General features: G+C 36.5%; 1 protein-coding gene across 2 annotated transcripts; it reads left to right on the plus strand.

The window, feature by feature from the left end:
- The first annotated feature begins 253 nt into the window (after positions 1-253).
- LOC306865911 (transcriptional regulator Erg-like) lies at positions 254-26,428 on the plus strand. 2 transcript variants are annotated; one of them, XM_079410760.1, is made up of 9 exons: positions 254-342; positions 8,402-8,616; positions 14,189-14,319; positions 16,300-16,503; positions 18,026-18,106; positions 18,278-18,406; positions 18,483-18,539; positions 20,262-20,309; positions 22,998-26,428. In XM_079410760.1, the coding sequence occupies exons 1-9, from the start codon at positions 325-327 to the stop codon at positions 23,516-23,518; spliced, it is 1,404 nt and encodes a 467-aa protein (XP_079266886.1). In that variant the 5' UTR covers positions 254-324; the 3' UTR covers positions 23,519-26,428. The 2 variants fall into 2 exon arrangements, with proteins under 2 accessions (XP_079266886.1, XP_079266887.1); XM_079410761.1 differs by lacking the exon at positions 18,026-18,106 and having other exon boundaries at positions 268-342; positions 22,998-26,422.
- The last annotated feature ends 59 nt before the right edge of the window (positions 26,429-26,487 follow it).

A 26,487-nucleotide genomic window follows, 5' to 3' on the forward strand; every position in this document is an offset into this window, starting at 1 on the left:
GAGTGTGTGAGGTCAGAGGTCAGATCTTCATCCGTCTGTCTGTAACACACATCTGTATCCTGACTGTCTGTCTCACAGCACCTGTCTGTCTCTCCGTCTCACACAGTCCAGAAAAACATCATTGTTTCAGTTCAGCTTATCTCTGCTCTCCCAAATATCCTGTTTCTTCGAGCTGCGCGTCCAGAACCAATAGAAAGCTCTTCCTGCTGGGGGCTGACTTCACTTCCAGCTTTAGCACAATCTCATCCGCTCTGACCCGTGCTCGGCAGAACCTCGTAACCACACACACACAAGTGGCGTGAGGACGGCCCGTCCTGCTCCAGCATGGCCAGCACCATCAAGGTAAGAGCGGCTCCTCACACACTCGTTAGTGGAGATCCAAACGAGCGCTGAGAGCTCCTTCACCTGTCTCTGCTCATCTTCTGAGAGTTTGTGTGGAATTTCGCTGTTTGTGGAGATTATTCGGTCAAATCTGTGGCTGGTTGCATGAACTGCTTTGACTATTCGTACAACTTAATGAACTGGTCATAACTTTTACAATGTTTATGTGGGTCTTACAAAGTCTTAATTCACTCTTTTCACCGATTAAGACCTTAAAAGGTCTTATATCAGAGCAGAAAGTCTTAAAGTCGTGGCATGAAATGATGCAAGTACCGGAAAAAATTTCTGTCTAGCTTTCCAGTAGCAAATATCAAAACAATCTTAAATCAAGACACATTTACTGGAGATGCATAAAAACAGTCTTCTTCTGAGAAACTGAACAAAATCAAGTGAGTTTATGATTTAAAACAAGAACAATATCTGTCAGTGGGGAACGAAAACTCGTTTTCACTTTGAATTAAGTCGATTTTTCTGAGCCTTTTGGAAATTTGTTCTTGTTTTAATCATAAACTCCTTCATTTTGATAAATTTCTCAGAGAACAAGACTAAATATCTTCATTTTGCATCTTGATTTAAGGATCTTTAGACATCTGCACTGGAAAACAAGACTGAAATACTGAGGAAGAGCAGGTTTTCTTTTAGGGTTTGTTCAAAAGCTAAAAGCTATTTCCATATTCTAGTGTTTGAGCAGAGCTATTCAGTCTAAAAGCTTTATTTGTTTTTGGGAAGTGAATTACAAAGTAATGGAGGTCTGTTGTAAGTTGTATTTTAAAACTTTGAAGTGTTGCAAATACAAGACATTTAGATTTAGAGACCATATTGATGTAATGTGTTCCCTTCAATTTATTCTTTACTTGGTCTTGAAAAGTTTACCTTCATCAACCCTGTTTTATTCACTTAGATTGGCCAGATTTGAGAACGAAAAATTGCTGAAATGTCATTAGTTTTTTTTACATTTCACTGATTCTTGAGACATGGTACAAAACATGTCCAGCAATTGTTAATTGCAGCTGCTAATAGGTTTAAAAATGTATATATTTTCAAATTCAAAATTAAAATTTTTTGAGATGCACGTGTGTTAACACAATTATCCCCTTCAATTTAATTTGATCATTATTATATCAAATCTATATCACTTATTCTTCTCACTACATCTAAAACAATGTGTCCACAGAGAAGGGTTCAATCATGCATATGCTATAAAATGGATACAAAAGACAACACTTAATATCTCATATCAAAGCAAGGTTGTTTTTCAGTGACACGTGTATGTTTTATAAGGTTTCAAAGTTGTGTCCCCACTTTTTGTCAACACCGTCAGACCGTAATAAAATCAGGGAATATCAGGGGCAGCTGTCCCTCCAAACAAACCTTATTCCACATCCAACCTCTGCAGAGTACATCAGTGTCAGACAGGCTCTGGGCAGTTTTATAGTTGTAGAATGTTTTAAATCCTAATGTTAATATTTCCTGTCACATGATATGTCAACACCATCATTATGTCTTGTTTTCTGTAAAATAATATCAAAATTTTGTTAGTTTTTCCCTAAAACAAGCAAAAATAGCTGCCAATGGGGAAATAAATAAATTTTGTTTAGCCTGTGAATTAAGATTATTTTTCTTACCCCATTGGTGGATATTTTTGCTTGTTTTAAGCAAAAACTATAAAATTTTTTGATAATTACTTCTTTTTTTTTTTTTTTTTAGAAAACAAGACTTAATATAAATTCAAGAATTTTTAGATATTTATACTAGAAAACAAGGCAAAAATACAAAGCAAGAGAATATTTTTTTGCAGTGTAGAGTTAAACAACTAATTGTTTTATTTGTTCTAGTGCTTTCAAACGATTAATCGCGATTAATCAAAATCATTCAAAATAAAAGTTTTTGTTTACATAATATATATATATGTGTATATTTATTATGTATATATAAATACAAACACATGCATGTATATATTTAAGAAAAATATGTTATATATATATATATATATATATATAAAATATATTTATATATATATAAAATAATATAAATGTAAATATTTTCAAAATATATACTGTATGTGTGTATTTACATAATATACACAGTACACACACATATATTGTGTAAACAAGAACTTTTATTTTGGATGCGATTAATCGTGATTAATCGCTTATTTGTTCATATAACTGTTTTTAAAACTGTTACTATAGCAGATGCACAGCAGACATACTGTTCTGAGATGAGAGAAAATAGATCATTGCTGTTCCAAAGATGCATCAAAATACTTAAATGTCAATCTTTCATAAAAAATAACATACTCACCGTTTGTTGTTTTTGTTTTAATACAGTAACCGATTGATTCAATGTATTAGATATTTAAAATGACTACAAATTGAGGTTTTTGTCACCACCGTCAGATGAATATTTGGATATTTCATTGATGTTTTATATTTGTTGAGGAATTGTTGGTCACGTGTGAAAGTGTAATCTGTCTGCTAACATGAGAATGTGTTTTGAAATATTAAAAACATCTTGATTGCTGTTAAAGATAAAGTTGAAATTACATTGCACAGTCCAAGATATAAAACACATTTTGATAAAAAATAGAAAAGTTGGGAGGTTGCATCAAAGCATAGCTCAGTAGCTAAATACATATAAGATACATAAATGTAGTTTCATTTGTACAAGGATATATTTTTAAAATTTGCACCCTGTTTTGTCTCGCTTCTTAAGAATCTGTGATTTATAATTGTATAATCTCAACATTTAAGAACATTTTGAGTCCTTTTTATTATTATTTAGGGATATTAACAATATAATAGAGGAGGATCGAAATTCTTCATTAGGTATTAAAATATATTTTAATGTGCATTACAGCTGTGGTTATTATCGTTTGCAATGGATTATTAAATCTGTAACTTCCAAAGTACATACTATATCAACCTAATGTTGGTGTAAAATGAGCCCTTAGTGTTTGTTTTCTTTTCTTTTTGTACATTGTAAGTGTTACAGACACGGTATGCACATATGTCAGTCTTGAAAGTGTTTCGAGGAAATTTAATAAAAACAATGGTAACACTTTAGAATAAGGTTCCATTTATTAACATTAGTTAATGTATTAACTAACATGAACAATGCATTTATTACACTATTAAACTTTGTTAATGTTAGTTAATGAAAATACAGTTGTTCATTGTTTACTCATGTTAGTTCACACTACATTAACTAATGTTAACAAACACAACTTGTGAATTTAATAATGCATCAGTAAATGCTGAAATTAATATTAACTAAGATTAATAAATGCTGTAGAAGTATTGTTCATTCTTAGTTCATGTTTACTAATGTTGTTAACTAATGTTAATAAATGGAACCTTATTCTAAAGTGTTCCAAAATAATATTACAAGAAAAAAATGGTTATTAATTAAATGGTGGACTGTCTCTTTAAGATCCACTGGGTCAGAATCACACGCTCTCGCTTGTAAACACGCGTGTTTGACTGTAGAGGAGATGTTTCAACATGGAGTCCGTGGAGAGATGATGAGGAGATGATTCACACAGATGTGCTGTGAATGTGAAACTCATCTCTGCTTTGTCTCTGTTTCTCAGGTTTTATTAGAAAGTCAGATTTCAGTATCTATCTGAGTCAAAACAACAGACAGTTCTGTGACCAAACTCTTCTGTCGGTTCACATACGGTGAACACTGTAACTCCATCACACTCATCTTTCCCTTCTGTTTATAATATTATACTGATTCATTCAGAACATTTATTAAGTCATTTCTCACAGAAATAATGACTGAGTTCGAACAGGTTTCCTAATGACTCTTGCCGTCTGTCAGTCAAGTGGATAGTCCCGCCCCCAACCAGCGTTATTTTTTGTTGTGATTTTATCTATGCATGTCTATATAATTTTGTATTCATTTTTATTTCAGTTTTAGCATCAAGCATCGTTAAAATATTTTTTTTCCCAACACATTTTCAAAACTTTGTCGCTTTTTTTCAAAACTTCACACACAAATCCAAGAATTTCACACACAAAATGCCTCATTTCTAAATATCTCAAAATATCACATCTTAAAAGCAAACATTTGTCTTATATTGCATAGTATTATATTTTTGAATATATTATTCAAAAGCTAAAGCTCTTGTTTCATGAGCTCCTGTGTACATTTCTGTACAAGATTGAAAGTGATTGCCAGAGATGTTGAAAAATTCACTGTAAACACGAAAGCAAGATTGAAAGCAATTTTTTTTTTTGCTGTAAGCAGTTGTGGTTGTGAATACAGTATTACACAGTATGAAAGAAAACAAATACTTCAAGCATGTGTAGTGATCGGCTGGTGTTCAGTGAAGCACATGTGAGGAGTTAGTGATGAATGAGTGTGCCATTTGGATTGGTTGTGTTTGGAAAAGGAAAGTGTCAGCTTTCAGAAATTGTGTGGCAAGTAAAGATTTTGTGTGCAAGCAGTTGAAAAAAAAACTTTAAATGAAAATGAGAAATGCTGCCTTGATAAATAGCTGAAATAAAAAAAAACTGCAATACTCTCTTATTTAGAATTTGGTCTTGTTTTCTAGTATAAACATCTAAAAATGATTGAATCAAGATGCATTTACTGTACAAGTAAAATGACTAAGATATGTCTTGTTTTCTGTAAAAAAAAAATGTTTTTTTTTTTGAAAACTCGACTTACTTGTCGAGTAAATGCATCTTGATTCAAGAAAGTTTAGATATTTATACTAGAAAACAAGACCAAAATACTTGGCATTTCAAGTGAGGAACATGTTTTTTATGGTTTTAGTTTTAGTTAAACCAGCTGCAAACTCTCGTCAGCGGTTGAGGGTTTGAACATCGTGAACAATCACACACTTCATCTCTACAGAGGGTGGAGTGTAGGAATGGAAAGAGTGTTTGAGTAGTGTTGCTCAGAGCTTAATGTCGTGTCGCTCCTGCGGCGTTAACGATGGGCGTCTTCCTCCCTCCATTAGAGGCCCTCACGAATGCAGACGGATGGGCTTTTTCCTCTTTTCCATCCCCAGCCCCTGTTATCCCGTGCTGTCAGGAATGCAGGAAATGGTGGCAGAGCACTTCCTGTCTGTGGCTGCATGTGTGAATGACCCAAATGCTCATTGAGCTTCACGTAAACCCATACAAGTCTGCTTTTATTCTTTATAACGTCTCTTTCGTTCACTTTTCTGCTGTTTCTTTCCTTGCCGGTGTTCTTTGGCAGAGGTGTGCAGATTGTCAATCACTGCAGTGCTTCCCTCTGATTGGCTGAGAGCGTGTGGTGGGTGGGACATTGTGTGTGTTCTTGCCGTGTTTTATGATGGAACGCAGGAGCTTGTGTTATTAAGGAGAATCTGGTGGATGAAGCTGATGTTGATTGTGTGTTGGTGGAGGAGGGCTGAGTGTGTTTCTCTCTCAGGTGAAGGTTGCTTTGACCCGTTTGCTCACTAATGGGCTTCACAGCTCTGTTATCAGCGCCCTGCAGATTCATCTGGTTTCCTACATCATTTCCTTTTCCTCCTGCTAATCCCAGAGCTGCTGCGCTCTCTGTCCTCATGATAGTCTCCCTGTTTCTGTGTTTGAATTCAGCTGTAATGTTTAACCCTAAGCTACTGTATCATGTTTGATCATGAATTTCTAAGGTCTCTAAATGATCAACGTGATCAATCTCCTCATGTCTTCTGGTGTCTGATTGATAGTTTAGAGGTTTTTATCCAGTAAAAGCTCCTTTAGTGTAATTGTACACACGTTCAGCTTCTGCTGTCAAATCTTGACTGATTTTGATCAAGTAAACATCACAATAACTGCAGTAATATCTCCAGATGAACACTTACTGGACTGAAGCAGCTCAGCTTTACTTGATTCTTCATCAGTCATTTCTAGAGAAATCAGTGCGTCTCAAATCTGATCATCAGGATCTTTTGAGGAGCGTTTGTTTCCAGAAGCTTTACTTTTGAATTGCATTATATGTTTGGATCATTTCAATCTCATCTTACTGAGACATATTACTGGAGATATAGAGCAATGACTGATATTTAGATCATTTTATGTCATTTTATCTGCTGCACTGTTATAAACATCTCATTGATTTACATCACAAGCAACAGAATTTCATCATATTAGAGGATAATCATATGATTATCAGCATCTGCAGCAAATTCATATTTGTGCTCAGTTTGAGTCTCTGAATAAAATTGTGCACTTTTTTCTTCATATTCTCCCTGTATCAGACTATATGAGCCATAAAAACCTGATGGAGCAAATAATAACACATATGCACATTTTTCTTTTAAGTGTTTCAGCAAAAGGTTCCATTTCAAGTAGTTTTTTCTGATGATTATTTCATGTCAGGCTTGACAGGGTTAATAATGTGGCAGACATGTCACATTTAAAGACACATACGGTTAGTTTAAAGTGTGTTTTTCTATCTTTGTGAGGGTCAAATGTTCAATGTGTTCACAAATATAGTGGAACATCAAACACTTGAGGAGCTGCTGAGTTGTCTCAGTGTCTCGTGATTGCTAGAGTTTAGTTTGGGTTAGTGATGGTTAGTTAGGTGCTGATGGAGGACAGTAGTTATCAAACTTTAGTTCTCACAGCATCTCTATAGTGACCAAATGCAACCAAATATGATTTGCTGTGTTTTTTAAAGTTTCCATTAAAAGAACTGTGTTTTCTAAATGCATGTTATAGATCTTAATGTGATTCATGCACATTTTCCTTTTTTTAATCTAATGTTTAATGGAAAAAATGTCCATGTCCAGCCTTCTCTCCGCTGATGTATGCTGGTCTTGTCCAATCATTTATAGTGGTTTGTGTAAACCCCACCCCTTTCCTGTAATCAGTTACTGTAATTTAATTACATTTCCCTTGAAAAAGTCAAGTAAGGGATTACTCTTATTTTTTCTGTAATTTAATTACAGTTACTTCTTATGTAATTGAACTTAATACTGTGTACTATAGACTGTAGAACATATATATATATATATATATATATATATATATATATATATATATAATACAATAGTGGATTTAACATCAGAATTTAAAGTCTAGGCTTTTATGTACCCTTCTTTTAAACACTTTGGTGAGTTCATAAGAATATTGGTAACACTTGTTGGTTGGTAATTACTTATTGGTCATTAACATGAATATTACTGTTATATTGTCTGTTTATTATTAGCACATATTAATGTCCTAGTCTGCAAGACATTATCCTTAATCCTACCCAATTCTTAAATTACTTTACTAAATATTAATAAGCAGTAATTAGGAGTATTTTGAGGTAACAGTAATTGTTAATAGTTAGTTAATAGTGGAAATTGGACCCTAATCTAAAATGTGACCAGAATATTTATGTAGTTACTTAAAAAAATTAGGCTAATCAGACTGTCAGCCCAAATCCGCAAATTTTGTGCAAATCCGATTGAAATCCGATCATATTTAGATAGTCTGAATGGCAATGAACTACATGAAATCCGTTTCGAGCTACATTCGTATGAGGTTTGGAATCCTATTCAAATCGCATTTCCATAGAAACCAATGCACATTCCGTAAAAACGAAAGAGCGCTTATGGACACACAAATCGGATATGAACAGTTTCGATATGCTGTGTGGACAGTCAGTTATTCAAATCAGATTCCATCCGGATACGCACAAAATCAGATTTGGGCTGACAGTCTGAACGAGGCTTTAAAAGAAGAGACGCCATGTCTATCCTTGTATCATTCATTTGTCGCGGTTGATATAGGATTTAGAACAGATTAATTTGTAGAGTAATCTAATTACACTGTTGAAGATGTAATTAATTACTTTTTTAGTATAATTTACCCAACACTGCTTATAATCCACTACAAGCTCACATTCAGACTCGCTTCCATTTTTGACAGCCACGCCCACATCTCAACATCCAATCAAAAACTGACGGATATAACCAAGCCCCCCGGTCTACATTTCTGTTCTTTTTGACAGTAATTGTACAAACTCTCAGCTCAGAAACGCAAACTCTTTCTGTGTGTGTGTCCTGTAGGAGGCGCTGTCGGTGGTGAGTGGGGATCAGTCTTTATTCGAGTGTTCGTACGGAGAGTCTCATACTAAGACGGACATGACGGCCTCCGCCGCCGGTGAATACGGCCCGAGCAAACTCAGTCCCAGAGTGCATCAGCAGGACTGGCTGGCTCCGCCCACCGGACGCATCACGGTCAAGCTGGAGTACGGCGCCGGAGCACAGGTGAACGGATCCAGGTGAGATGCAGCTCCACAGCAGCAGAGAGTTTAGACCAGGGCTAACTTTCTATTGGCGAAAGAGTAGCGGCTAACTTGGATCACGTGTGCCTTAACTCTTTCCCCGCCAGCGCATGCATACATATGAGATCGGTCGTTTCTGCGTCTTCCTCGTCTGTGTTTTTGATCGGCACTTTCTAAACTCATTCAGGAGATGTGTAATAGCGCCCCCTAGCGTCTACCATTGAAAACACAGAAAATTCTGTGTTTGGTGGGGAAAGAGTTAATAACCAATCACATTACAGCCTTGACGTCATTGAATTTCAGCGATTGAGTGTCGCACAATTTGAGTTTACGGATCATATAGGCATAAAAAAAGTCAAAAAGTCAGTGACTTCTCTTTTAAAACAGCATTTTTGTCATGGTAAACTCTAAAAATAGTTCAATCCAAAAGTATTGTTTAGTGTAAAACATGTTGAAGATTAGCAGATAAGAGCTGTTTCCTCTAAAAAGCGTAGTGAAGTGTAGTGAAGCCTCTCCTCCATTGACATCCATTAAAAAATAACAGCCTCTGGTCTCCTTTCCGTTAGCATTAGCTGTTACGCTTTTTTTTGCTAAAGGTTGCAGGCTTACCTTCTAGTGGCTTTGGGGATAATCACTGGCACGTGACCAATAGGGAAAACTGCATATCACTGTACATTTTGAACTAGTCATTTCTCAGTCACATGTACAAATATATGTGCGAGTGTGCAATATTGACTAATGTGCAAAATACAAATATTATTTTCATCATGAAGCGTCAGTTTTATGTTGAAAGAGAGCAAGGTAAGATGTAAGGTGCAAATAATTTAATATTAGTCAACTGTTTTACGATAGAAATAACTGATACACTGCAAAAACAAATTTGTCTTGTCTAATATAAATATCTAAAAATGCTTGAATCAAGATGCATTTACTGTACAATTAAAATGATTTAAGATAATATGTTAATCTTGTTTCTGTAATAAACAAAAATCAGAATTTTGATCATTTTTCTTTGAAAACAAGACTTAATTTTACTTGTCAAGTAAATGCATCTTGATTCAAGAATGTTTAGATATTTATACTAGAAAACAAGACTAAAATATTAAGTAAGAAAATCATTTTTTGCAGTGTAGCTATATCCAGTGATGCAAACTACTTGACTTTTTTCTCAATTATGGCCATTTTGAGAGAGAAAGAGAGATGAAAGCTGCGTGTTTGAATTTTCTGTGTCTGCGTCTTTCTCTACAAACAATGCAAAGTTAGTTATTTAAAAAAATATGTCAATATATACAGTCAGGTCCATAAATATTGGGACATCGACACAATTCTAACATTTTTGGCTCTATACACCACCACAATGGATTTCAAATGAAACGAACAAGATGTGCTTTAACTGCAGACTGTCAGCTTTAATTTGAGGGTATTTACATCCAAATCAGGTGAACGGTGTAGGAATTACAACAGTTTGCATATGTGCCTCCCACTTGTTAAGGGACCAAAAGTAATGGGACAATTGGCTTCTCAGCTGTTCCATGGCCAGCTGTGTGTTATTCAATCATTATCCCAATTACAATGAGCAGATAAAAGGTCCAGAGTTCATTTCAAGTGTGCTATTTGCATTTGGAATCTGTTGCTGTCAACTGTCAAGATGAGATCCAAAGAGCTGTCACTAGGCAAGCCATCATTAGGCTGAAACAACAAAACAAACCCATCAGAGAGATAGCAAAAACATTAGGCGTGGCCAAAACAACTGTTTGGAACATTCTTAAAAAGAAGGAACGCACCGGTGAGCTCAGCAACACCAAAAGACCCGGAAGACCACGGAAAACAACTGTGGTGGATGACCGAAGAATTCTTTCCCTGGTGAAGAAAACACCCTTCACAACAGTTGGCCAGATCAAGAACACTCTCCAGGAGGTAGGTGTATGTGTGTCAAAGTCAACAATCAAGAGAAGACTTCACCAGAGTGAATACAGAGGGTTCACCACAAGATGTAAACCATTGGTGAGCCTCAAAAACAGGAAGGCCAGATTAGAGTTTGCCAAACGACATCTAAAAAAGCCTTCACAGTTCTGGAACAACATCCTATGGACAGATGAGACCAAGATCAACTTTTACCAGAGTGATGGGAAGAGGAGAGTATGGAGAAGGAAAGGAACTGCTCATGATCCTAAGCATACCACCTCATCAGTGAAGCATGGTGGTGGTAGTGTCATGGCGTGGGCATGTATGGCTGCCAGTGGAACTGGTTCTCTTGTATTTATTGATGATGTGACTGCTGACAAAAGCAGCAGGATGAATTCTGAAGTGTTTCGGGCAATATTATCTGCTCATATTCAGCCAAATGCTTCAGAACTCACTGGATGGCGCTTCACAGTGCAGATGGACAAGTAAGTCGTGACGTATTGTCAAGTATGGTGACCCATACTCGAAATTGGTGCTCTGCGTTTAACCCATCCAAGTGCACACACACAGCAGTGAGTAGTGAACAAATGCACACACACACACACACACACCGTGAACACACACCCGGAGCAGTGGGCAGCCATGCTGCGGCGCCCGGGGAGCAATTGGGGGTTCGGTGCCTTGCTCAAGGGCACCTCAGTCGTGGTATTAATGACCCAAAGCATACTGCAAAAGCAACCAAAGAGTTTTTGAAGGGAAAGAAGTGGACTGTTATGCAATGGCCAAGTCAATCACCTGACCTGAATCCGATTGAGCATGCATTTCACTTGCTGAAGACAAAACTGAAGGGAAAATGCCCCAAGAACAAGCAGGAACTGAAGACGGTTGCAGTAGAGGCCTGGCAGAGCATCACCAGGGATGAAACCCAGCGTCTGGTGATGTCTATGCGTTCCAGACTTCAGGCTGTAATTGACTGCAAAGGATTTGCAACCAAGTATTAAAAAGTGAAAGTTTGATTTATGATTATTATTCTGTCCCATTACTTTTGGTCCCTTAACAAGTGGGAGGCACATATGCAAACTGTTGTAATTCCTACACCGTTCACCTGATTTGGATGTAAATACCCTCAAATTAAAGCTGACAGTCTGCAGTTAAAGCACATCTTGTTCGTTTCATTTGAAATCCATTGTGGTGGTGTATAGAGCCAAAAATGTTAGAATTGTGTCGATGTCCCAATATTAATGGACCTGACTGTAAATATAATGTAGTGATTCAATCGCGAGGCAGACAATTTTCTGAGCTCCTGAATGTTTCTGTGTGTGTGCAGCACAATATCTGATCTCTGGCAATTTAGAAAAAATGCCTCAGAAAATATTTGTATGATAATCAAATACAGATTTTCATCTGAACATTTTAAGATGTTTATGTACAACATGCTTTGAAAGTGGAGTGTAATGGCACAGTGGTTAACCAGAAAAATGGAAAATGGCACTTCATGCCCAAAAGTTTGCTGAGCTCTGGTTTAGACAGACACACAGAAGCGGCTCTGGATCACAGACACACAGAAGCATGTGGCCGTGTGGCGTCTCTCCACTATCAGATTGATTCGGTGGAAAGATGATGATCCAGTGATCTTCTGCCCAGGCTGTTAAACCCAGTCAAACAGTCATTGATCATCATCCTGTTCCTCACCAGATGGAAACCACCCTCAGTTTTCTCAACAAATAAGAGAAAATGAACTGTTTTAGTGTCATTGAGATACTGTTATAGTTTCTATTATTTAAAAAAAAAATTTTTTTTTTAGATTTTTAGTTTCCTTCTTTTAACTGTAGTTAAACTAAGTAGTTTTTGGTATTTTTGTCACTTTTTTATTAGTGTATTTGTAGCTTTTATTAATTTTATTTCAGTTTTAGATAAATGAAATGTTGCTTTGGCAACTATCTACAATATGTTTTTTTATATTTTATTTTATTTTATTTACGATAATATTTATTAGTATCATTGAGATACTGTTATAGTTTTCATATATATTTTTATTTAGTTTTTTTTATATTTTCCATTTCATTTAAAACTTTTTTTTTTAAATAGTTTTGAATGGCTATATAATTTATATATATATTATATATAATTTAATAATAATTTTACTTGAATATTAAATTTTTTCAGGTAACATTTGTTAGTATTGTTGAGATATATTATTTTTGTGTACTACTATACTATATTAGTTTTTTGTTTAATATTTATTTCATTTCAAATATTTATGTATAGTTGTAGTTTTAGTGCTAATAACCCTGTTGAATGAAGGTAATGTAAAACAAGCGCAAGCTGCAGGAATCTGATCAGATGTGTGTGCTGTGTCTGAGCTTCTCCTGCATCAGCAGCGCTGGCCGTGTTTTACAGATGCGTGTGAGTTTAGCGGCTCTTTCCGTCTCCATGAGCCCAACAGTTGGTCGACACATGAGCGAACGCGTCTGAAGCCTCTGGGCTGTTGATGTGGAGTTGATGGCACATTCCAGCAGAATCCCTCACATCTGTGTCCTCGTGTGAGAGTCACAAGCGAAGAGTGAAGAAACGCTCTGGACAGATTCAGTGTTCAGCTCCTCCAATCTTCACTTGCTGTTTTTGTTTCAGCTAATTCAGTGTAACAAAGACTCGGTTTGGGGTCAGTAAGCTGTGTTTGAAAGTCTCTTCTGCTCTTTTTTTTGTGGAAACCGTGATGCATTTTATTTTTCAGGATTCACAGATGAATAGAAAGTATAAAAGAACAGCATTTATTTGAAATAGAAATCTTTTGGAACATTAGAAATGTCTTTACTGGCACTTTTTTTTATCAGTTTAATGCATCTTGGCTGAATAAAAGTATTAATTTCTTAGACATATCCTACTGACCCAAAACTTTTGAATGGTAGTTTATACTTGCTTTACAGTTTGAGAATCTCTCACTGAATTTCATGAATTCTGAGGATTCTGAAGAGCAAAATACTTGAACCCTGAGTTCAGATTGTTGTTCTTGCAAGTACTGATATTTCCTTCAGGAGATGCACATCTGACCTCTGTGTGTGTGTGTGTGTGTGTGAGAGTGTGTGTGAGAGAGTGTGAGAGTGTGTGTGTGTGAGAGAGTGTGTGTGTGTGTGAGAGTGTGTGAGAGTGTGTGTGTGTGTGAGAGTGTGTGTGTGTGTGTGTGAGAGTGTGTGTGTGTGTGTGAGAGTGAGTGTGTGTGTGAGTGAGTGAGAGAGTGAGTGTGTGTGTGTGTGGGTGTGCGCGCACGTTTTTGTGACAAATGAGGACATAAATTTGTATAATCACACAGGTATGACAGGTATTGCAAGGTGAAGGGGACTTTTCAGGACATTGCCCCATGTCCCCACTTTTCAAAATGCTTATAAATCATGTGTGTGTGTGTGTGTGTACGTACTTGTTTATGCTACATTCTAAGGACCAAATGTCCCCACAAGGATAGTGCAACCTGAAATTTTTGACATTGGGAAAAAAAGATTAAAAATAATAAATAATGTTTATCTGAAAGTGCAAGAATGCAAACAAGTTTTCTGTAAGGATTGGATTAGGGGATAGAAATATTGTTTGGTCAGAGTAAAAGTAATAGAATTCTATGGAAAGTCCCCACAATTCACAGAAACAAACGTGTGTGTGTGTGTGTGTGCAGAGCCTCTCCTGATGTGTGTGCTGCGGTGAAGGGGAAGGTTTCTCCAGGGATGTACAGCAGCTTTATGGAGGACAAACACGTGGTGCCGCCCAACATGACCACCAGCGAGCGCAGAGTGATCGTCCCTGCAGGTGACTCTTGTGTTTGTGTGATTGATCACTGATGACGACAGACAGCTCTCGAGTCACAGATTCTGTGTAACTTCCTGCTGCGCTGCTGATACTCACCAACAACATCCTGTTTTCCCCGCTCATGCGGCAGGACAATAGACGCGTGTGCTTACACTGATTCACAGCTACTGCCAGACCATTCGCTGATTCATTAGTCAGTGCTTTTATCTACTAGTGGATTTATGAGTAAAGTACAGTATGAACTGGAATTGGAATTAAAGCAACAGTTCACCCAAAAATGATCATTCTGTTATCATTTACTCTCCCTCATGTTGTTCCAAACCTGTGTGAATTGCTTTCAAAAGAAGATATTGCTGGTAGCCATTAACCTCCATAGTAGGGGGAAAATACTATGAGAGTCAATGGGTACCATCAAGTTTTTGTTTCCCAGCAGTCTTCAAACTATCTTTTGTGTTCAACAGAAGAAAGAAAGTCTTACAGGTTTGGAATAACATGAAAGGAGAGTAAATGATGAACTATCACTTTAAAATGACAGGAAGACGAATTTAATGACACAAAAATGTATAAATAAATAAAAACGTAATTCGACCAGTAAGAAAAAGCTGTCCTGAAATATTTTAAGATGAAATGAATGTTGTAATTATTATATATTATATTTGTATTTTATTTAAAAATGGAAATGTTTTATCTATATTAAGGCTGTCAGTCAATAAAAAAAACTAATCTCGATTAATTGTGATTATTTTCACCTAACATTAAAGTTTTTAAATATACTTCTATATTGCAATAATTTCACATGCAATCTTCAAATTAAATCAAATTCAAATTTTATTTGTCACATACATATACATACGTAGTACGACATGTAGTGAAATGAATTAATGTAGAAACAACATAAAGACAGTATATATATATATATATATATATATATATATATATATATATTTTTTTTTTTTTTTATTTATTTATTTTTTATTTTTTTTATTGTTTAGTGGCATCATTAACGACTGAAGGCGAGTATCACTGATACCAGTATTACAGATGTCCCTATGAAATAAATAAATTAAATGAATTTAACTTAAAACAATCTTCACATAAGCCCATTATAATAAATGTTATATTTACCTGTGCTCTTCAGCAAATAGGAAATATACAGAAAATCTTATCAAAAAAAGTGATCAAAAACTAAATTCTAAATTAAATATAGATGTTATAAATATAGATCTTTTTAGTTTTGTTCTTTGATGAACAGACATCACAGCTGCTGGTCATTAGTTTATTTGGCTGCTGTTATTTTAAGAGCTGCTGCTGCTCAACATGACGAGGATCTGACACGCATCGTATCGTCTCATAACCTTTTATTTATTATTGTGCTTTAATATAAAATTGTATACAGCGCACCGGCGCATTTGTGCATGCAACTGAAGAGCATGCGCTACAAGCACAGTATAAACATATGACACATGACCTAACAACCTCTCATCTGACCGCAGTTCTCTGTTGAACGCTCGTTTAACTCATGCCTGGCGATGAAGTGAATTGTAGTGCGCGTCTGAAAAGTCTCCCGTTTGATATGATCATAAAGACATTCTGCATCTAAATAAACACAATTCTTGTCAAGAAAAAAGGGACAGAAGCAGCAGTTGTGAGTGGTGTGGCCAACCCTATCTTACTTAGTCTTGTTTTCTAGTATAAATATCTAAACATTCTTGAATCAAGATTACTGGACAAGTAAAATTATTCAAGAATTCAAGAAATTCTAATTTTTTTTAGTTTTTCCTTAAAGCAAGCAAAAATATCTGGCAGTGGGGTAAGAAAAATAATCCTAATTCAAAGGCTAAACAAGATGATTTGGAGTAACTGCATTAAATATTTTTTTGGAAAAAAATTTAAAATTTTATTGCATGCGCTAATTTTGACAGCACTAATCTATATGATAATAAATAACAGCGGTGAGTGTAAAGCGAGTGCTGTCTGCAGATCCGAGCCTGTGGTCGGCGGAGCACGTGCGTCAGTGGCTGGAATGGGCCGTGAAGGAGTACGGGCTTCCCGAGGTGGACCTGTCTCTCTTCCACAGCATCGATGGGAAGGAGCTCTGCAAGATGAGCAAAGACGACGTCCAGCGTCTGACCAGCAGCTACACGGCCGACATCCTGCTGTCTCACCTGCACTACCTCAGAGAGAGTGAGTGAGATCAAATCATCGGCTCATCACGCCGCTTCATAACGCTCAGATCACTGACCTCACAGTCACATGACTCACTGCACATTTAACATGCATTAATAATTCTTCTCCCATTGTCTGTCTGAATACTGGATTGTGATTGGCTGGCAGGCATGCATTAAAACCGTTGAATACACAGGTAGTTCCATGTCAGTTTAATCACCGTTCTATATTAATGCGCTGCTTTCATTGACACACACAGAGAGAGAGAGAGAGAGAGATCGCGCTGCACACCTAGAAACATTCAGGAGCACAAAAACTTGTAATTCACACACACAGCTGTCATATCTCTCTCTCTCGATCGATTGATAATTAATTTTAAAAAATGTGATCTTACTGCACTATTTCATCTCTGTGTCTGATTTGAAGTGGGCAAAATGCTAGCACTAACGAGCTGTAACTGATCAAAATAACCGTCTGGTCAAATATTGTGCTGAAAATCATTCACACCGTTAACTTGTCAGTGTTCACGAATGACCATGGTATAAGCGTGATAATGCACAGCAAGCCGTGTTATAGCTGGGCGAGTCTTTTATACACTGCAAAAAATTATTTTCTTCCTTAGTATTTTTGTCTTGTTTTCTAGTATAGATATCTAAACATTCTTGAATCAAGATGCTTGACAAGTAAAATGATTTAAGATATTAAGTCTTGTTTTCTAAAAAAAAAGTGTCTTAGTTTTTGCTTAAAACAAGCAAAAATATCTGCCAATGGGGTTAGAAAAATCATGTTAATTCAAAGGCTAAACAAGATCATTTTTCTTGCCCCTTTGGCAGATGCTTGTTTTAAGGAAAACTAACAAGATTTTGATATTTATACTAGAAAACAAGACAAAATTACTAAGAGAATATGTTTTTGCAGTGTACCTGTCCAGGTCATGCTTCCCCCTAAAATCAAATGAGAAAACTATTTGATCATTTTAATAGTATTTTAATATTAAAATTAAATTCTAATTATTGAAAGTATATCATTTTGAAATAAATGATATTTTGGATGATTTTTTTTTGGATATATTGACACAGAAACACATTCAGCTTCAATTCTTATTGCATGTACAGTGTTTATATTATATCATTGTTGAACTGATTTAAATAAACATGATGAGAATGAGATTTCTGTGCATTACAGTAACTAGAGTTTGATATAAATGTATCACACAATGTAAAACATCTTCATGGTTTAAATGTCAAATATTATCATTTATTTCTTGTTGATGAAGTTGAGATCAGTTTGAGTTCTTAGATATGCATGAGATGGGAGAGAGACAGACGATCCTGTCTGCGGCTCAAACACTGTTTTTATCTGCCTGTCTGCCGTCACACACACACACACACGCTCATGTGCACACACAGCATGCATGCGTCCTTCTGTCTGTCTGTCTGTCTTCATCCGTCTCTCTCTTTCAGTCAGCATCATGTCACAGGATGTTTGAGTTGTTTGATTCTCTTTATTTTTCACGTGTCATGGATGTTTTGTTTCTCAGCTCCACTTCCTCACTTGACTTCAGATGATGTTGACAAAGCCTTGCAAAACTCCCCGCGGTTAATGCATGCGCGCAATACAGGTAAGCAGCCCTGTGGCCCCGCCCCTGACTCCGCCCTGGCCCCGCCCACACCGCTTACACACACACACACACTGTCTGAAGTGCATGCGGCGCAGCGGTTCCCCAGCTCTTCTGCATGTGCTGCTGATGCTGAATGAGATCAGACGTCGCTCACGCTCATCTGTGTCTCAGGAGGAGCCAGCTTCATCTTCCCAAACACCCCCGTCTACCCTCCAGACGGCAGCAGAGGAGCGGGCAGAGCAGACTTGAGTTTCGACGGCCGGCGCTCTGGATGGACTCAGCCGGCGTCTGCAGCTAAAGGTCGGTCAGAAGCCCATGTGCTGCACACGATACGCCGCTGATGCTCACGATTAACCTGAATGTGTGTCTTCATTAGTTTCTCAGAGTCCTGCTGCCATCATGAGCAAAACTGAAGAGCAGAGAGCTCAGTTAGGTGAGGAGCATCATGGGAACTGCACTCACAAACTGACTTTAGTTTCACACTGCAAAAATTATTATCTTACTTTTGTCTTGTTTTCTAGTATAAATATTGAATCAAGATGAATTTACTGTACAAGTAAAATTATTTAAGTCTTGTTTCTGTAAAAAAGTATAAAAATTTTGTTAGTTTTTCCTTAAAACAAGCAAACATATCTGCCAATGGGGCAAGACAAATGATCTTGTTTAGCCTTTGAATTAAGATTATTTTTCTTACCTCATTGGCAGATATGTTTGCTTGTTTTAAGCAAAAACTAACAACATTTTTATACTTTTTTAGACTTAATATCTTAAATCATTTTACTAGTCAAGTAAATGCATCTTGATTCGAGAATGTTTAGATATTTATACTAGAAAACAAGACAAAAATACTAAGTAAGACAATAATTTTTTGCCGTGTATATTCTCTGTTTCCATTTTAATTTTAGAGTTTTTGTCTGTATTGTTTTAATAATTTCTATTTTAGTACATCAAGTCAAACTAAATGAAAATGGGAAATGTATTAATAAATAAATCTGATTTCTTTCCCAGCTGTTTACAGTCACATGTACATAATCACTATGAATTATTTTCACAGCTTGTAGGTTGCTTTGGATAAAAATGTCTGCTAAATGAATAAATGTAGCTTATTGAGCTTAATAACTCTTTTTAACATCATGCACATCCTGCACTTTTTTCCCTCATTCATGCATGTTTATCACACTAAATAGCAGGGGTCATTAGGGAATTATAAAAAATCAATTATTTTGTTGATTTTGCGTTGTACCGCGATCACAAAGAACTGCCCTCCAGTTCAAAATCATAAATGATAAATCTGTATGAAGTTTTGAGTTCTGATCTGAGCTGAGGTCAGTTTAGAGAGAGATCGTATATCATGTCTTGATGTTAGTGCTGTCAAACGATTAATCGTGTCCAAAATAAAAGTTTGTTTACATAATAAATGTGTTTTTATTATGTATATACAATGGTGGCAAAGCTCCTGAGAAACTCTGCTCAAGTGCACCGAGGGCATAACTCAAAGGATGCTCACACCAAATGCTGATTTAATTTAGTTTCTAGAAGTTAACTGATCTATTTATGACATTATTTTTGACAGCATTCTCATTTTACTGCATTATTACACAAGTGTCTAAAACCTTTAACAGCACTGTAGCTTTGCAGGAGGTTTCTTGAAGCGTCTTGGAGACAAAGTTCTTCTGGATTTAGTCTGTCTCAGTTTGTTCTGTTTCTTCATGTCATGATTATTACAATTAATGGCCAAATAAATGTAAACTGATATTTCCTACTGATACACTACAGCAAAAGATAGAAATACCTGACTTAACACCGCTCTTTAGCTGCTGAAAATACTAGTCTTCTAATCATTTTGGCCTCCACTGTATAAATACACACATGCATGTGTATATTTAAGAAAAATGTTATGTTTATTATATATTTATATAATTTATATCATATATACATGTAAATAATTTCAAAATATATACTGTATGTGTGTGTATTTATAGATACATAAAAATATACACAGTTCACACACACATATATTATGTAAACAAATCCTTTTATTGGGATGCGATTAATCGTTTGACAGCATTACTTTATTTTATTCAAATAAAGCATAAATCAGCTGAAATGCATCACTAGGATGGTCTCTCATGTTTGTTTGTCATCTTCTTCTTAGATCCGTATCAGATTTTAGGGCCGACAAGCAGCAGGCTGGCGAATCCAGGTGAGAGTCAAAGTTGTCAAGTGTAAATTTATTAGTTTAAGTGCTTTTCAAGCATTGTTTTAAGCATCATTACAAAAAATTATGCTGTTAATATTTTTAATATCTTCATGCATTATAGTTGCAATTATCAGATTAGAGCTGGACAATAATAGTGTTACATTTTGTTACAATATAAGCAATCAAGCAGGTGAGATACACTATATAGTACATATTGTTTTACGTGAGCGTACTGTATGTATGTACTTACATATCCAAATTTATATAAACAGCTGTTTGATAAATAGGGTTGCCAAGCAATTGATTTCCTTTAATCTAGTTAATTACATGATGGGCCAATTACTTTATCACATCAGTTTGGGCTGAGAAATTACCCCCCAAAAGATAATTTATTCATTATTGTGTTAAATGAGAAAAGCACTGAATAGACAATACAAAGAAGTAGCTTTAGAAAGAAATGTATTGATTCAACAGAAAAAAAAAAAAATTGAATTTTGAAATATATATTTTTTTTTATGAAAAGAGACTATAAATAAGAAACTAAAAGTGCCAGTAGGTGGCGGCAAGAGACTGTTTTAGCTGATTTGTCCAAATGGCTTAAATGAAGCAATGAAGTAAGCAGCTCTTCATGAACGAGTCACTGAAGCACCGACTCACTCGATTCAGTCAAAAACATGGATTCATTCAGTAATAAATCACTGCTGTGTGTTGATCAGAGATGCTCAGCCGTTCTGCTGTGGCTTTGATTTGCAAAATTGACCAAAAACAGACAATGTTGACAAAAACGTGTCTAAAATACAACACAATATGAACTTCTTGTTTACTAAACAGTTGTATGAATCAATGTCACGTTTGCAGTCATGCACTCTTTGTTATTGTCCTCTTGCAGTATTGACCAACTATTCTCCTGATTGACTCTGTAAAGCTGCTTTGACAATCTGTTTTGTATAAAGCGCTGTAGAAATAAAGGTGTCTTGACTTGATATTGAGGCAAAGCAGCACATTGCCATATTACATATTGCATTGTCATTTTGCATATTACATTTAAAAATGAATTTTGCTACCCATATGCTTCCATAACTGTTAGGATTTACTAAAGACGCGCAGTGAAGAATTAGCGCTGAAAAGATGTGGACAGTTAGTTTTGTGCTTGAGCTTATTGAATATGCATTTGTAGGAGTTTCCCTTTCAGATGTAAAATTTATGGGAGGAGAGTATTAAAATGAACACGCAACGCGATTTACTAACATCTGCGCTCGTCAAATTACTGGTATTTGCGCTGTTATTTAACGCCTAAAAAAGCAGGCGCTAATCTGCGTTGCTCACAGTAGATTGCGCTGGTCATTATGGAACTGCTGTGTCTGTGTTCTTTAATGCACTGCAAAAAATTATTCTCTTAGTATTTTTGTCTTGTATTCTAAATATCTACAAATTCTTAAATCAAGATGAATTTACTGTAGAAGTAAATTGACTTCAGATATTATGTCTTGTTTTCTGTAAAAAAAAAAAAAAATACTTAGTTTTTCCTCAAAGCAAGAAAAATAATCTTGTTTAGCCTTTGAATTAAAATGATTTTTCTTATCCCATTTACAGATATTTTTGCTCGTTTTAAGGAAAAACTACAAAAATTGTTTTTTTTTTTTGTTGAGAAAACAAGACTTAATATCTTAAATTTAAAAATTTCTTTAAAAAAAACTAACACTAGCTTCTCTGTTATTTTCCTATTCTATCTGTTTTCTTTTTATTTATTATACAATTTACAAAAAGCAAAAAAGGCATCTAACACTAGCTTGCTCTATTTTTTCTATTCAATCAGTTTTCTTTTTATTTACTATATAAAAATAATTAAAAAAAACTTGCTACGTGTACTGCGTTAAGCTAACTGAGACTTTTAATAGCACTTGCATATCATTGCTTTTTGTCACGCAACGGCAAAGGAAGCGCCGCGAAAAGACGAAGTCAGGGTCCAAGTGCAGGGAAGGTGCTTTCAATTGAAACAAAAGGCCAACACAGCATAAAAAACCAAAACAGTAACGGACTGGGATACAAAAACGGCAACACAGTGCATGTATCCCAGACCTGAGCAAAAACTAGAACTACAACACTGCAACACATTTACAAATAACATTTAACGCAACCAGGCAGAGTGGTAGGAGAGGAGAGACTATATAGTCTGTGGCAATGGGGAACAGCTGCGGCTGTAATGAGTGTAATTGAATGATGCGGCAGGTGTGTGTGATGTGGCAGGTGTGTGTGATGTGGCAGGTGTATGTAATTACGGGAGATGAGTCCGGGAGGATGGGAGATGGCGGCCTCCTGTGGCGACAGGGAGAAGCGCAGGACCCGGACTCGTGACACTTTTCTGTTCATTTTGATTGCTTTCATTGTCCTCGTTTGTCACTTTGGAAAAGCATCTGCTCAATGACTAAATGTAAATGTAAATCATTTTACTTGTCAAGTAAATGCATCTTGATTCAAGAATGTTTAGATAATTACACTAGAAAACAAGTAAAAACATTTTTTGCAGTGTGTGCACATTGAATCACATGCAGAATTTTCCCCTCCCATCTGTGCTTTTATGGTTTTTTTATGGTTCATCTAACGCTAATTTGCCATTTAATAAATCTGGCCCTAAATGGACAGCTCAAGTGGTAATATAGTTGATAGTTGATATGTGTGTGTGTGTTTCAGGTTCTGGTCAGATCCAGCTGTGGCAGTTCCTCCTGGAGCTTCTGTCCGACAGCTCCAACTCATCCTGCATCACGTGGGAAGGAACCAACGGCGAGTTCAAGATGACGGATCCAGACGAGGTGGCGCGGCGCTGGGGCGAGAGGAAGAGCAAGCCCAACATGAACTACGACAAGCTGAGCCGAGCCCTGCGCTACTACTACGACAAGAACATCATGACCAAAGTGCACGGCAAGCGCTACGCCTACAAGTTCGACTTCCACGGCATCGCGCAGGCCCTGCAGCCGCATCCGCCCGACTCCTCCATCTACAAGTACCCAGCCGAGCTGTCCTACATGAGCTCGTACCCGCACCCGCAGAAGATGAGCTTCATGTCTCCACACACTCAGGCCATGAATGTTGCCTCGTCCGGTTTCTTCAGTGGCCCGGGTCCATACTGGAATGCTCCGGCGGCGGCGGGAATCTACAGCGGACCGCGACACCCCGCCGCGCACATGCCCTCACATCTGGGCTCCTACTACTAGATGTCTCAAACATCTCAAGAAGACACCAGACTGGAGAGAGCAAACCGTCCGGCGCAGCCAGAAAAAACATAAAGGAGACGTCTGTGATCCACTTGCAGATCTAGGAGTTTAGCGGGAATGTGGAAGTGTAAACGGGGCTGTTAATGAGCCGCTGCATTAGGGCTACACGATAAATCGCGATTAGGCAAAAGCTGCGATAGTCATGCGTATCTTGTCAGTGAAGCACGGTTCTGTGATCAGTAGTAAATCTCCACCCGAAGGCCAGAGAAACTCCAAATACACTGCAAAAAATTGTCTTAGTATTTTTGTCTTGTTTTCAAGTATAAATATAAAAAAATTCTTGAATCAAGAATGAATTTATTGTACAAGTAAAATGACTTAAGATATTATGTCTTGTTTTCTGTTTTTCCTTAAAGCAAAAATATCTGCCAATGGGGCAATAAAAATCATCTTGTTTAGCCTTTGAATTAAGATGAAGGAATTAAGCAAAAATGTACAAAATTTTGATAATTTTTGGAGAAAACGAGACTTAATATCTTAATTTTACTTGTCAAGTAAATACATCTGGATTCAAGAATATTTAGATATTTATACTAGAAAACAAGTCAAAAATATTGAGTAAGAGAATCATTTTTGCAGTGTATGCCCCGCAGAAGAAATCCAGGAAATCCCTATAGCTGTATCTGAATAAACAGAAGATTTAACTGCTTTCATTGATTCAACGTGACTAATAAACACACGACTATGACAATATATGAGTTTTTATTATAATTATTATATAATAATGCAATGCTTATTGACATTTATCACTGCTTAGAATACCATTAAATATTGCGTGCCTTATTCTGTGTAAGAAGCCACATCATCTCACAGAAGGATTTATTTCAAACACTCTGATGTTATGAAGTGAGTTTGGAGTAAAAACATGTTATTAAATGTGGTATTTTCACCTGCTTTCAGATAGAGCAGCATTTACTACACAGAGCCGTAGTTTACTGAGAAGCTACGCAAACAGCTGTCATTATCACAGAACGATTTCTTCAATTTCATTATTGCATTATTAAATCATCTGTGATAATAAAAAATTTTGCGTAGCTTCTCAGTGAACTACAGCTCTGTGTAGTTAATGCTGCTCCATCTGAAAGCACGCGATGGAGATTTAGCTACTACAGATCACAGAACCGGCTTTTCTGACGAGATGCGCATGAATATCGCATTCGATTAATCGTGCAGCCCTACGCTGCATGAGCAAGTACTTATTCGTCTATAAGTTCACATGTGCCTTATTGTACAAACATATCAGAGAGAGTTCAGAAGGTCTGAGAGAGAAGGTGAGAGGAAGAGGAAGACAGATGAGACAGGACTGAGGTATGTGAGATGATGAAGAATTGCAGCCGTTCACATGAAGGACGATAACGCAGAGATGCACGATAATGGTTTAATGGTTAACCACGATTATTGTGCTCAAAAAATATAATCACTTCATTTCAGCAGATTTAGTCGCAGCAAACAGCGCAAACTGCTGCGTGAAGGAAGACAGACTGGCTGTATTGAGCTATTATTTGAGCAGAATATCTAAATAGAGATCGCTGAACTCTTGTGTGCTGTCAAGCCGTCACCGCCTTTTCCATAACTTAGAGACAGCACATGTGCATGGTTGCCAGGTTGGGAATACATTAAATTAAACACCAGGGTTGCCAAATCTGCACTGTTTGGACAGAAACTGTGGGAAAAAACATGACTGGCCTAGTTCTGATCATCAATTAGGTTTGTTTTTCCCCCACAGACCTGGCAATCTTGTAAACCACTGGGAAGAAAATGTATCGATTTCAGAGAAAACTTTTGATTGACTTTAAAAACTTGATATCTGGCAACCGCAACCATGAATGCTTGTAAAGGCTTGTTACCAATGCAAGATAACAGCAATGTCAAATAAAAATGAATCGCTTACCAAAGAAATAAGCAGCAGGCAAATATTGCAGACAATTAATTAAGAGAAGCTGAAATGATGATCATGATTAAAATACGATTCATCTTGCAGCCCTGCAATATTAATAAAGATATAGTTTCAAAAAAATAACAATGCTAAAACTATAACGATAACGACACAAATGAACAATATTGTTGGAATCACTTTCAGAGGGATTTTTTCCAGCTGATGAACGATTTAACACATTGTCAGAATCCACTCAACCTTAAAGAGCTGCAGTGTAATAAACAGAAGCAGAAACAGAATAATAAACAGAAGATTATCGTGCATTGGTGTGGACGCTAATATAGTTATTGTTCTTGATGTGAACAGGCCTCTTGCCATATTTATCAGTATTATGTCGTTCGTATGGCATCAGAGATTGATATTTGCCTTAAAAACGACACATCTTTGTAGAAAACTGGAATCTTTCAGATGTTTTAATGACCTCAAACCTTTAAAGACGAGGTGCATTTATATGAACCAGTGCCTTACAGAGAGAAACAGATTTACCAAAGATTTACCAGTATTTGTATTATTATTAATTATTATGATGATGATCTGATTCACAAACGCTGTGCGTTTGTTAGATTGAAGTATACAATTCAGTGTATTAATTCTTTTTATATAATTGATATATAACTTATGCATTTAAACACTACGAGTTGATCTCAGCCAGCCAAACAGACATTTAACCAGAGACGTAGAGAAACGGAGCGAAGAGTGACACACTGGCGTGATTCTCTGTACAGTGAACACGTGTGTGTTGCTTTGACGCTGGACTGGCACGGCACACGGGCTCAAACCGACTGAACCCAGATCAGATCAGTTCGGTCACAAGCCCTGATGCTCTGAGATTGTTGACAAAGGGAAGAAAACATATATTTGGATAAATTATATGTTTTTCTACTGAATCATTTTAATAAACTATTTTCAACAACAGTGTGCTTAATGTTTTGAGTAAAGAATCGCCCTCATTGTCTGATGGAGCTTTATAAAC

The sequence above is a fragment of the Barbus barbus genome (assembly GCF_936440315.1).
Source record: "Barbus barbus genome assembly, chromosome: 47".
NCBI lineage: Eukaryota > Metazoa > Chordata > Actinopteri > Cypriniformes > Cyprinidae > Barbus > Barbus barbus.